The sequence below is a fragment of the Gorilla gorilla genome, chromosome 7 (assembly GCF_029281585.2).
Source record: "Gorilla gorilla gorilla isolate KB3781 chromosome 7, NHGRI_mGorGor1-v2.1_pri, whole genome shotgun sequence".
NCBI lineage: Eukaryota > Metazoa > Chordata > Mammalia > Primates > Hominidae > Gorilla > Gorilla gorilla.
The window spans coordinates 29,538,708-29,552,697 of record NC_073231.2 but is presented as its reverse complement, the minus strand read 5'-3'; the positions used below and the strand labels follow the sequence as shown (position 1 = coordinate 29,552,697).

The 13,990-nt window shown below is 40.6% G+C and overlaps 1 protein-coding gene across 2 annotated transcripts in view; it reads right to left on the bottom strand.

Annotated features, from left to right (window-relative positions):
* Positions 1-13,990, bottom strand: part of DOCK5 (dedicator of cytokinesis 5) — a 231,636-nt gene that overhangs the window by 83,570 nt on the left and 134,076 nt on the right. For both annotated transcript variants that reach the window (XM_004046801.5, XM_055348267.2), the window contains exons 15-18: positions 12,363-12,461; positions 10,987-11,059; positions 8,088-8,191; positions 6,515-6,698 (exon numbers count right to left, since the gene is read on the bottom strand). In XM_004046801.5, coding sequence (XP_004046849.2) covers positions 6,515-6,698; positions 8,088-8,191; positions 10,987-11,059; positions 12,363-12,461 — 460 coding nt within the window. The remainder of the gene's footprint in view (positions 1-6,514; positions 6,699-8,087; positions 8,192-10,986; positions 11,060-12,362; positions 12,462-13,990) is intronic.

The window sequence follows — 13,990 nt, the reverse complement described above, 5'->3', positions numbered from 1 at the left end:
TCCTCTTTCATTCTTCAAAGAGAAAAAAATTAACTATTAATGCATAAGAACTTAAAAGAATATCTGACTGAAACTAACATTTCTCAAATAATGACATCATGGTCATAAGAAGTAAAGCTAAGAAGCACGCTAATGTAACCTTCCTACTTTTAATTTCCTGCCTTATTTAACTTGTCCCTTATCACTACCTATGTCTGGGTGGATTCAGAGGGAAAGAGGAACACAGGTATGTGTGTATCTCTCTCTCTCTCTCTCTCTCTCTCTCTCTCTCTCTCTCTCTCTCTATATATATATATATATATATATGCAGTAATTTATTTCAACATCATGACTGCACAGTAGATTTTATTTTTTTCATCTTTTAGATGAGGAAACTGAGGCTTTGTGAAGTTAAATTACATGTCTTAGGAGAGGTAGAAATGGAATTTTATTACATATTTATCTGATTTGAAAAACCAACTCCTTGCTACTCTATCATATTGTTTTCCCCAGAGTTCTTTGAAGAAATAGACAAGCAAATCAGACAGGTGGCTATTTCAAAGAAAAGGTGGAACAGATTCATAACCCTTAGCATCATTTTTTGACTTACAATGGAGAATTTTGAAACTTCAAGCCACTTACAGGTTTAATAAATGTTGAGCTATTAAAAATGTCAAAGGGGCTGGGCACAGTGGCTAACACCTGCAATCCCAACACTTTAGGAAGCCAAGACAGGAGGATTACTTGAGCTCAGGAGTTCAAAACCAGCCTGGGCAACATGGAGAGACCCTGTCTCTATTAAGAAATACATATGTGTGTGTGTGTGTGTGTGTGTGTGTGTGTGTGTCACAGAGAAACTGCAGTTATCTGGACTCTTACTGTATTATCACCTAGTTTAGTACATCAAGCTACTATTTCTATTCAGAGCACTATCTAGTAAATGTAGCAATACATACTTTTTTTTTTTTTGAGAGACAAGGTCTCGCTCTGTCACCCGGGCTGGGGTGCAGTGGTGCAATCTCATGCAGTGGTGCAATCACACAATCTCAGCTCATTGCAACCTGCAACCTCCACCTCCCAGGATCAAGCATTCCTCCTACCTCAGCCTCCAGAGTAGCTGGGACTACAGGTGCACCACCACACCTGGCTAATTTTTGTATTTTTTGTAGAGAAGGGCTTTCGCCATGTTGCCCAGGCTGGTCTTGAACTCCTGAGCTTCAAAAGAAAGCCTCCTGCCTCGGCCTCCCAGAGTGCCTCCCAAATCCCTCCCAAAGGGATTACAAGTGTGAGTCACTGCGCCCGGCTGATATTTTTCAATCAATGAATTTGTAGAAATATATAAGTAGTTACACATGTATTTTTCATAAATAGTCAAAGTCCTTCTTGAGGGTGTTTATCAACACCCTCCAAAACCTAGTGCCTAGGGATTCCTCGTGTCTACAGGATAAACTTCCAATGCCACACAGAGAATGTAATAAGGCCCCACCTATATCACTCCTGCATACTTCCAACCACCACCATTCTCTTTCACCCTTTAGCAGTCAGAGAAATCCAATCACTACGGCCCAACCATGGCAGGTTCTGAAATATCTCTGTGTCTTTGTGTATATTCTTCCCTTTGCCTGAAATACCCAGAAATACTATGTATTTGGTAAGATGTACTTGGTATCTCCTTGACTCTTCCCATAGTTTTCAGCCATTTGAAGGCAGGAATCATATAGTATTCATTCTTTTATCTCGCCTTAGTACTAGCCATCTATTAGGTGTTCAATACATGTTTGATGAAGGAATAAATGAATGAATGGAAAGGGAACCAGTAGCCCTAAGGAAACTGATGATATGCTCAATCCAATCATTAATATATTCATTCATCCACTAGGCACCATCTACTTCCATATTCTCCAGCTCTTATTTCTGTCACAGGCTAGTCGAAGGTATTGCTCATTCCATCACTTGACTCATAGCTGCTGGAGGAAAAGGATTTAGTCCCTTCACCAGGGGTGAATATTCACCCAGCAGCTTCAGCTCCGGCAAAGTACCCATCTATCAGCCCAGAGGTTTATTTCCTAGTGATACCTGCATGCCAGATCACTGCTCACATAGGAAAATATTTTGGCATCTGGTGAATTGTTAAGGTCTTAGGGCCAGGAGAGCAGTGACACGGGGTTACAGAAAGAGCCCCATGCTTGCTGTGTTTCTAAGATTTATACAGGTTTATCCATGTAGCTCTAGTTAATTTTTTTTCTCACTGTGTAGTGTCTATTAATTGTATGGGTGTACACAATTTGTTTATCCACTCTGCTGCTGACAAACACTTGGGTTGTCTCTAGTTTTTTTTGCTATCATAAGCAATTCCGCCGTGAACATTCTCATACGTCTCCTGGTATACAGGTAGAGCAGCTTCTCTGGGGTAGAAAACTAAGGTGGGATTTATGGGGCATCAGGAAGAATATCTTCAACCATATTAAATATTATGCAAAGTCACTGTCCTCATTTTACATTCTCGTCAGAAATGTGTAAGAATTCAGGATATTTCAAATCTTCAGTAATGCTGAGTAAAAGCGCAAGTTACATGAATTCACACGTGACACAACACTTCAATTAGACAGTTCAATTATTAACTACATTAATACTGTAGACTGTATAGTACTGTATACTGTATACTTGAAAGTTGCTAAGAGAATAGATTTTGAGTGTTCTCACCACCAAAAAATAAGTAAGGTGGCATGCAAAAGTCGCCAGCTGCAGGAGATTACTGAGCACTTGAAATGTGGCTAGGGCAACTGAGGGACTGACTCATAATTTAATTTATTTACATAAAATTTAAAAATGCAAAATGAAACAATATACCGTAAGGGATACAGACGTGGCAAAACTATAAAGAGAAGCAAGAGAATAACAATCCCCAAATTTAGGGTAGTAACTGCCTTCTACCCTAAAGGAGAGAATTTAAGAACACATACTTTTAAAGAGAAAAGAACGACAAAGCTATTCAGACTCGAAAGGTTAAAAGTCACTGGAGTTCGTAACAAACAGATCTTGGAGACTCTGTAACTGCAAAACGATAAACTATAAACTGTTTGGAGCTACAAAGAGCTGCTTTCAAAATACAAGTCCACGACTTAGGAGCTTAAGAAAGATTCTTTTGCCACTTTAAAACTCAATTTTCTGTTCAATAAGCTGGAGATGATCATGGCAAAGTTGATGCTGGAGGGTGCAATGACTGACTGAGTATGAACCTCCTGGCCCAAGGCCACGCACCTCTGGGGACCTGCACATTCCTCTCTTTTTCCTGGAAAACAAATCTATTCTTACCTTCCACTGGGCCCAGAAACCAATGATCCCACACAAATTGGTCTGTTTTAGTTTCTAAAAAAACAAATCAAGTAAACAAAAGAGTCTCCAAGGTCTGTTTGTTAAAACTCCAGTGGCTTTTAACCTTTTGAGCCTGAATAACTCTCCTCAGGCGAAGGAGGAATGCCTTTGCTCACCCTCTCAGTGAGAACACTGCTACCCTCTCTACTCAGTCAACACCCTCACAGAGTTAGCTGATGGCTTATTAATGTTCTTCAGCTTTTTATTAAATCAAATTCATTCTTTATAATTTCCATCAAGTCAGAAGAAAGCAAATGCATGAATAATCCGCAATCATTTGTCCCTGGAATACCCCATTTTCCCTGATGCTCGTGATGCCTTTGCCAAGTCTCCGTCTTTCCCCCTCTGTACCCTGTTCCCTCTCCCTGCTCTCAGTCTGTTTGGATGGCAGCTCACTCCTCTCTGATTCAGAGGTGGTTTGCCTTTTTAACCCTTCTTTGTAATAAGATATTACTTCTGACTTTTTTTGTATGTGTTATGATGAGTTTGTCTTTTTTTTAATCAAAACATCAGGAATAAGGATGACAAAATAAAGCATACAGTGTCATCCAAAGGAACATTCTGTGATGATGAAAACGTACATCCGTCTGCCCAACACAAAAGTCACCAGCTGCAGAAGACCAGAATGCTTGAAATGCGACTAGGGCAACTAGCGGACTGATTTATAATTTAATGTTATTAATAAAATTTAATTAACAAATAAAAATATATGTATTTGCAGTGTACAACATGATGTTTTGACACACACACACACGGTAGAAGGGTAAATCAAGGTAATTAACATACACATTACCTTACTTATTGTTTGGTGGTGAGAACACTTAAAATCTACTCTCTTACCAATTTTCAAGTATACACTATACTATCAACTATGGACACGAGGATATATAGCAGATCTCTTGAACTTATCCCTCTTGTCTAATTGAGCTTTTGTACCTTTTGTCCAACTTCTCCCCAATCTCCCCACCCCCCAATTTTAATTAATTTAAATTTTACAAGCTACATGTGTCTGGGGGCTACCATATCGGGACAGTACAGGCTAGTTAAGAACATTCAGAAGATGGGGTGAAGTAGATATATCAGCAAACGAAGGGTCTACATTGAGAACTGCAGGTTGTCAGGAAACCCTACATTTTTGACAGGGAGATAACAAACAGTGTAACAATATGGTTATCTCTAACAGAAATTCCTTTTGCTTTTCATTATTAGTTAATTTCACAAACCTTTATTCTTGTTTTCTTTATTCTTCTTTGATCTGTAGTCCAGAAAGGATAATCTACTAGATGTTCAATAAGTGTTATCCCTCTCAAATATCCCTTGATAGTTTTAAAAGAACATTAATGCTTTATATAGTATACTACCATACTTAGTTTAAAAAATAACATTTTGACATTTCATAGTTAAAAATTTGGAAAATACCAAAAAGAATAAAGAAAACAAGAATTATCAAACTTTGGGTTAGTCCTATTCATCGTTTTCTGTGTACAAATAGTGATGATGATCGTGATAGCTGACATTATAGTGTTCACTATATAGATCGAATGTGATTTTGTTTTTACGTATTTTAATTTACTGCATTCTTTGAAATAGATACTATTATTGCTCCCATTTGAAAGACAAGGAAACCAATTCACAGAGATATCAAGTCACTTGCCCAGGATGAAACAGCTAGTAAATGGCAGAGCTGGGATTTGAAGCCAGGCAATCTGCCTGCAGGTTGCTCACATATACTTAAATAAAACTGGGATCATACTGTATATAGTGTTAAAAAGTTCACCGTGTCCTTCACTATGTTTTGAAATACCATATTTAGCAGCTGCATATATTTCATCACTTAATTATATTATAAAATGTGGTTAAACTGACCCCGACTATCAGACATTTGGGTTGTTTCCAGTATTTCCCTGTTACAAATAATAGGGAAACAACATCCTTGTACATAAATCTTTGTGTACATCTCTCATTGTTTACTTAAGTTCAACTTCCAGGAATCAAATCACAGGCTCAAGGGGTCTGAAGACAGTTAAACTCCTTGATATGCCTTCTAAATTATCTTCCATAAATGTTGTACCCATTAACCTACCAGCAGTTCATTGTTAATAGATTCGCTTTGTCCATAACACGGGGTATGTTGCTGACGGTTTTGACACGTCTTTTATGTTTCTGGCTTCATTTTTGGTGAGGATGCTTTTACTTGCACATATGGATTAGCCCTAAACTTCACTCTGTGGAGTCTAGCCACTTGTCCAAGTTGAAATACAATCCTTATCTTTTTGTCAACCACGACTTGTTGAAACAAACCTAACACTGAGCCCTTCTAAAGATCAGGGATCTGATCCCTGGGTTTACCCTATAACTACACTTTTTTGTCTATCTTGGCACCCCTTAAGGCAGAGCTCTTGCCTGTACCTCACTCAAACTGTCTACAAGGCCAAAGGCAACAGTCTCTACACAGCATATGGGAGACAGAATTTCTAGCACAAGTCCCCTAGGCAGCTCATTCTTGGTTTACTACATCCAGTAGGGTTCCTTACACATTACTTAAGGTAAATAAATAAGAAGTTGATATTGGCTATCATATGTCATAATCTACACAAGAGAGGTTAAAATTGATATCAGAGATTTGAAGGAAAAACCAAATGAATCCCTCTTTGAACTATTCAGCTGAATTTATGGAAAATCCCTGACTGCTTGCAAAAAAATGGGAAAGAAGAGAATATAGGAGGGAAAGACAGAACTCAAACAGGAAGCCCTGCCATACCTGTTCGGACAGGAAACTGATTATATTTCTTTGCCAAGCTCCTCCTCTTACTACCAACATCTCTTCCTGCACATACTACACAGAATGCACTAACAGGGAACATATGGCTTTTGAATTTTACAGTTGCTGTTAATAAATGCATTTATAGGTTTTATGATATTAAATACTAAGATGTTTTTCATCCTGCTCTAAAGTGGACAATGAAACTTCAGAAGAGGCTGTGCAATGTGATCAGCACTACCCAGAATACCACTTGAAAAGCAGAGAGCAGAATCCAATTGGCCAACATCCTACCTAATAAGACCCAGCCCCATATAGTCCAGCCCTGTGAGCCTAATCAAGGAGCCCAGAAAGGCTGAGCAAGAAGCTTATTTGTGTCAATGTATTCACCACTCCTACCATTCTGGGTGAGCTTTGTGGAGCAGATGAGGGTGGCAATCTGAAAGCTGTCTTTAGTGCTATCCTTGCTTGGGGTGAAGGTGACCAGGTTTTTGGATGCTTGAAGCTCTTTTTCTTCCATCTCCATCTTGGTCCCAGGCAGGGTCAGATAGAATTTAGCATCTTCCATTTTTTTGTTGTCACCCTAAAAGGAAGCATGTTAGGAACACCAAATGATGGCCAAAATCTCTTATATGCAAATAAAAACAATTTCTATCATGCATTTTCAGCATGAGAAGCGTGGATTTATCAAATTATCCTGAAGATCCCTTCCACCTCTGAGATACTCTGATATCTTTCTGTAAACATTGAGCCCAGAAATAATTTCATGATTGAATGGAAATAGAATAAGTTGTGAACTAGAAACCAGAATATCCTAGTCTCTGTTAGAGTAAATACACATATTTCAGAATAAGGTTAAATTTCATTTTCTTCAGTCTCTAAATGGGGACAATTCCAACAATAATAGGCTGGATTAAGAAAATGTGGCACATATACACCATGGAATACTATGCAGCCATAAAAAGGATGAGTTCACGTCCTTTGTAGGGACATGGATGAAGCTGGAAACCATCATTCTCAGCAAACTATCGCAAGGACAAAAAACCAAACACCGCATGTTCTCACTCATAGGTGGGAATTGAACAATGAGAACACATGGACACAGGAAGGGGAACATCACACACCAGGGCCTGTTGTGGCGGAGGGGGGAGGGGGAAGGGATAGCATTAGGAGATATACCTAATGTTAAATTACAAGTTAATGGGTGCAGCACACCAACATGGCACATGTATACATCTGTAACAAACCTGCACGTTGTGCACATGTACCCTAAAACTTAAAGTATAATAAAAAAATGGGGACAATTATACTTTACTCGGTTGATGGAATAAGAATTAGCTTGCCATCCCTTCCAAAATGATTCATAAACTAAGATGTTAAGAAAAATATTCCTCAGGTAGATGCATCTCAAAAGAGCAGCCAACTGTGGGGAAATCCCCAGACATTGTTGGCTAAATGAGATCTTCCAGCATTTACTTTATACTCTAAAATCTCAGTAGAAGTGGGAGCTCAGCATCAGTTGGAAGGCAAGAACAAAGACAAAACTTCCAGGGAAGGAAATAAGGCCCCCAGAGCACAGAAATAGTATGTGGCTCATGGTGATGGGAAAACCACATCTACCACACACTACTGAAGCCCAACAGTGCACCTGTCCACGTGCCATGCAGGATGATGCAAAGAGCAGATCATGAGAGGCCGACCCCTTACCATTCACTGCTAGGGAACATCATTCACAGGAGAGGGTGAGAGCCTCCTTAGAAGACTCAGTAATAATGCAACTCACTCTCTCCAGAAAGGAGGTGGGAAACCACAAAGCTGGAGGGCCCAGAGCCCTCCGGGTTTCTAGATGTTAACGGGCAAGCACAGAAAGCTCTAGAAAGGTTTCTGATGTTTGTACAAATAAATATGAAAGGAGTCTTAAATGCCCATTTGAAAGGGAGTATTTTTCTCAGCCATTTTCTGTTAGCACCACCTTATAAACCACCAGATCGTGCCTCCCATCCTGCAGAGTGGTGCCATCCGGGTTCATCAGCTTCACGAAGGCCACCCCAAATGCTCGCTCCGATTTATCTCTGGCTGAAAAAGCAGAAAGACATGTCTGAGCAGTGCAGAAAGACACCAGCAGGCGATGGCTATGACACGATTTCACATTTTGCTTGGGGGTGTGGCGTTCAACCATATTCTAATAAGCACAACTGAGCAAATTGCAATAAGCCACGTACCATGTGCCAGTGAAACTGCCTGGCACCCCCAAGTATGCTCTCCTCTTCCTACATCCCCTAATAAATGAGACTAGCATCTGCCCAGTCATCCAAATCAGAAATGTGGGTGTTGACACCAACTCCACCCACGTCAACTCCATGTCCTAAATAGCTCTGGAGCTTGTCTCTTCTCTCTCCATCTTGCTGTCCTTCCTGACTTCAGGCCACACTCACCTCTTCTCTTTATTTCTACAAGACCTTCCCAGTGCATCTCTCTGTCTCTAGGCTCTCCCACCAAACACATTCTCTATGTTGGAATGAGGTTTCCAAAGTCCAATCCAATCATGTCAACCACTCTGCTTCAAAACACTTGAATGAGAGATCTCAATTTATGTTGCTCTAAAACAGGCTCTGCAAGACATTTATTCTACTCTAGGGTTCATGGTGCTGCCCAAAGTTTCTTTCCCCTTCCTCCCCAGAATACCAGCTCCAGTGCCAGGAAAGAAGATCTGCATGCCCTGTGGCAGCCGGGAGGAGGGTGCAGCTTCATGAGGAGGCAGAGCGCCTCTCTCTTGGTCTTCGGGGCCAGTCTGTGAACTCACTGGGTCCCCTGCTTCAGTGGCTCTGAGTAGGGTAACCTGTGGCCTGTTTTTATCATAGGCACGGCTCTGTGGTCTGCTGTGCCTCTTGGGTCCCCACAGTGGTGGAGTAGTCATCCATTGTATGATCATACCTCAATTTGTTTATCCATTCTCCTATTGATGGGGATTTAGGCTATTCTAGTGTTGGAGTACTATGGGTAAAGCTGTTATGAACATAGACCAACCCCTCCCACAACCTCAAAACCAGAAACCACCCTTGAATTGCACCTCCTTAACATGGTTGAAAAACATCTTCAGCCTTCATGATTCGGCTCCAGCCCAGCTAGAATCAGATTGTCTGGGTGCTAACCCAGCCTGGTCATATGCTAGCCTTGTGACCACAGGCAAGTGCCTAACCTCTCCATGCCTTAGTTTCTTTGTGTATAAACGTAGATAAAAGGAGAATGTACCTTATTATATTATTGTGGATACTAAACAGGACCATGTACAAATATAGCTTCACATAATACTTCATACAAACTTGATCTTTGTTAATTGTTAATTGATAATTGTTAGTTATTATGCAGAACCATACGAAATGGCTGATATTTGGCCATTTAGACCTAAAAAATGCCAATTTCACACGATTCAACCTGATACTATTATTGCTCCACTGGTCCTGCTTTAGCCATACTGAGTTCATTTGGTTCTCCAAACACACTTCTCCCATCACCCTTCACTGGGCTAATTTCTACTCACCTTCAAGTCTCAGCTAAGATGTAGGAAGTCATATGCGTAAATCCCCCAGACTGGGTAAGGTGCTGTGCTACGCATCCATTACAAGTCTTTGCCCCTTGTAATATACATATCACACTATTCTGTACATAACCACCCACTTTTTCGTTCATCTTCCTAACCAGACCACAAAGACTCTGCGTGGGAGTGTCCAGCTGGCTGTCATAGACCAGGGCCTCGCCTGCAGCCTGTTGTGTAGATGGTGTTCAACACATGCATTTTTGGAAGGAGGGGTTACATTTTTATGCAGTGCGAAATGAGAATAAGACGATTCCAGAAATTTTGTGATCAGTCTGAAAACAATCAATTTTCTTCTCTGCTTACACTTTAGTGTAGCCATTTCAAGAACTGTGACCTAAGACTTGAAAGAGTTTTTTCATGAGAAAAATGATAATTTGGGGAGACAAGTGACTAAAAAGTTTTCTTGCTACTGCAACATGACAACACGCATTGTGAATGTCTAGGAGAGAGATACAATGTATATATAGCCTTTCCTATACCTATTTGATTGTGAAATACAACACTTTTTGTTATAGAGCATCTAGTAGCATCTTAGAGCAGGGGACCTCAAACCCCAGGCCATAAACCCGTACCAGTCTGTGGCCTGTTAGGAACTGGGCTACACAGCAGGAGGTAAGCGGCGGAGGAGCAAGCAAAGCTTCATCTGTCTTCACAGCTGCTCCCCACTGCTCGCATCGCCACCTGAGCTCTGCCTCCTGTTGGATCAGCAGCAGCGTTAGATTCTCACAGGAGCCGAACCCTATTGTGACCTATGCATGCAAGGGATCTAGGTTGCACATTCCTTGTGGAAATCTAATGCCTGATGATCTGAACTGTCTCGTTGCAGGTAAACAAGCTCAGGGCTCCCACTGATTCTACATTACGGTGAGTTGTATAATTATTTCATTATATATTACAATGTAATAAGAATAAAGAAAACAATAAATGTAATGTGCTTGAATTACCCTGAAACCATCACCCCACCCCTGGTCCTTGGAAAAACTGGCTTTCACAAAACCAGTCTCTGGTGCCAAAGATTGAGGACTGCTGTCTTTGAGAATATTAGTGTTCACAAAAGACATTTTGAGGAAATCCTAATATAGAGTGACAACACAGACCTTGCACACCCAGCAAAATTCATTATGCTGATTTCCTTAGCACCAGTGAGTTACAAAATACAGTTGCCAAGTCTCTAGTTTCCAAATATCTTATTCTCCAGCTTCACAAGATGGCTGTCAAGCCAGAGCAAATTTTTTTTTAAGTGGAAATATGTCATAGACGTCTTAATACTTACTTTCCTGAGATGACCTGTGTCGGAAGGTAAATCTTATATGACAGCGTGTGACTTCTTCTATAGCAATGGATACCTGTGGCATAGTAAGAAATTAATAGTTTACAGATACACAGTACTTTGCATGCATGGTTTATTTCATGGAATTAGGCTCAATTTTATACTTTCCACAGCACAAATTACTAGAGAGTGAGATTTGGTATAGGTTTCATTCAAAGGAGACTGAGCTATTTTCAAATCAAAAGAATCTCAGATCATCTTGCTGTTTATCATAGATTCTGAGCATAGGGATACTGTGAATTTCTAGCATTTTCTGAAGTAAGAAACAGTAATACTTCAGAGGGGTAATACTGGTACTTTGAGGTCCACACAGGACCTTTCAGACTGCAAGGTGTGTATAAATATAGTAATAATTGGATCTATAAGACCTGATTATTCCATAAAGAGGGGGAAAGGTAATAATTAGGGCTCATAAAGCAGTTTTCTGCTGCTTACATATCTACAGAGGAGAGAAGAAACAGAGCCTTAGGGCACTCAAACGAGCAGAGATTTGTGGTGTGCAGTCAAATCATGGCATGATTATACTTTGGAACCTTATGCAAGTATCTAAAATACATATCTGAAGAATTTATATGCATTGAGATAAGTAGTTTTAAAAAGCACAATATAAATTTGTATCAACAGCATCATTCAAAACATATGAACTATAGAAAACTGTTGAAAATGGTTAATTCTAAATTGAGATATATGAATGCAATTAAAAAAAATTTTTTTCTATGAAGAACTCGTGTGACTTTGACAACCAGAAAGAGCTGATGGAGCCTGGGATTCGGAAGAAGTGGACTCTAGTTTGGGCCCTGATACCAGTCAGCTCTGGGATCCTGGGAAGTCACTGAACTTTGAACCTCAGTACCTAATCAGAAATATGGCGTTACAACACCTGCTTGTTCTAGTTGCAGAGCCCTTGTGGGGCTCAAAGGAGATGACTGATCTGAAAAGCACTTTGGAATGTGTAATACACATATTGAAGTTGAAAAGAGGCCCAGAACACTTGGTGAGAGGCCAAGAATAAAAAAATGTTAGGAAACTGTTTGCACAGTGTGAAAATTTCTGTTTGGTTTTGTACCATCTTGGCAGTCTATTATATCCATCACGTCAACCACAAGCTTTGCTATTCAAATTCTCATACATCACTGAGTTTCTTAATAATAAATGCTCTTAATACAGAATTATAATTACTGATTCATTTCTTATTGCACACCATAGGCAACTTATCTAAAAATTTCAAAATAAAGTAGGAATAATTTGGGGGTAAACAGAAGATAGGAATCTAACTGAGGTTTAACAGATAACAGGGGTTACAAATGACTCATTCTCACCTTGACAGTCTCATACCAACAGGGCTGCTTGACTTGGTAATAGACTACTGATTTGTATTCTGAAATGCCTTCATATCCAGCACCAGGGTGAACTGCTTTCTTCAGATGGAACGAAAAAATTAGAAGGGAATAATTTTGTTTAGAAAAGTAAGAGGACCCCATATACCATGCACAAGCCCCTCACCCCCAAACACGTCCACACACGCCCTACACTGGCACTGATCGGCTGATTAAGTTTGGGGGATGAAGAACAGAGAAGACTGAATTTCCACCACTTTATTCAAGGGTCTATAATATCAATTTGGTAGCAGCTAAGGAACCCAGCACTGCCTAAATATTCTTCTTTCCTGTAACTTGTATTTTCTCTTCCCTCCCCAGGCATGCATTCTCCTCTGATTCTTTCCTCTTCTCTCTCAGGGAACATGACGATGACGAGAAGTTAGGTGACAACTGCAGACGCGCCGCTGTTTGCAGAAAAGCATTTATCTTTTCCTGTCTACATTCTGTTTTAGGGACTTAGGGTATTGGCACAGCATATTCACTCAACTCAGGGCTGCATCTTTTCCTGGTCACGAACCACTGAGCTCAGTAGAACCAGGCCTTGGTGGGGCACTATCAAACGAAATGACCAACCAGGAGAAGGTTTCTACGTGAAATGAGCTCATGTGCTCTTATCAACAGCACAAATAAAACACTTTCATACAGTGGCTCATAGCATTCAGCTTCTCCCTCTCATGCAGAATACGACTTGCCTTAGTAAACTGCCTAGCTATCTGCTTCCTTAATAGATTATAACATCCATGGCAAGTGATGAAATTGTATTTCATTGTAGCCTCAAACAACTATGCAACAGGACACTCAGTGAGTCAAGTCAATCAAGAGCTTGGTCCTTGGTTACCAAAGCAGTTAACTACGGCTCATACGAGAAGAGGTGGAGTTCAGCAGAGGCCATGCAGCCTCCTGTGATCACCTCCTGCCTATCCTCTTTGATGTCAGAATTGGGACTCACTTCTTTATGTGGGCAGAAAGCTGGCAGATACCTGCATTAGATCTTGTCTTAATTAAAAAAAAAAAAAAAAAAAAAAGAAGGAAAGAAAATGGAAAAGAAAGGAAAATAGAAGAAGGGAAGGGGAGGGGGAAGGGAAGGAGAAGGGAGGGGAGGAGAAGTGGGGGAGGGGAGGAGAAGTGGAGGAGGGGAGTGGAGAGGAGAGAAGGGAAGGGAGAGGAAAGAAAGAGAAAAAAAAAAAAGAAAAGAAAGAGGAAAGTAAAGCAAAGCAAAGCAGGCAGCACATGGTGGCTCATGCCTGCAATCCCAGCACTTTGGGAGGCTGAGGCAGGCAGATCACGAGGTCAGGAGTTCGAGACCAGCCTGGCTAACATAGTGAAACCCCATCTCTACTAAAAATATAAAAAAATCAGTCGAGCATGGTGGCGAGCACCTGTAATCTCAGCTCTCCAGAGGCTGAGGCAGGAGAATTGCTTGAACCTGGGAGGCAGAGGTTGCAGCAGGCAGAGATTGTGCCACTGCACTTCAGCCTGGGTGACAGTGCAAGACTCCATCAAACAACAACAACAACAACAACAACAACAGCAACAAAAGAAAGAAAAGAAAAGAAAAGAAAAAGCTG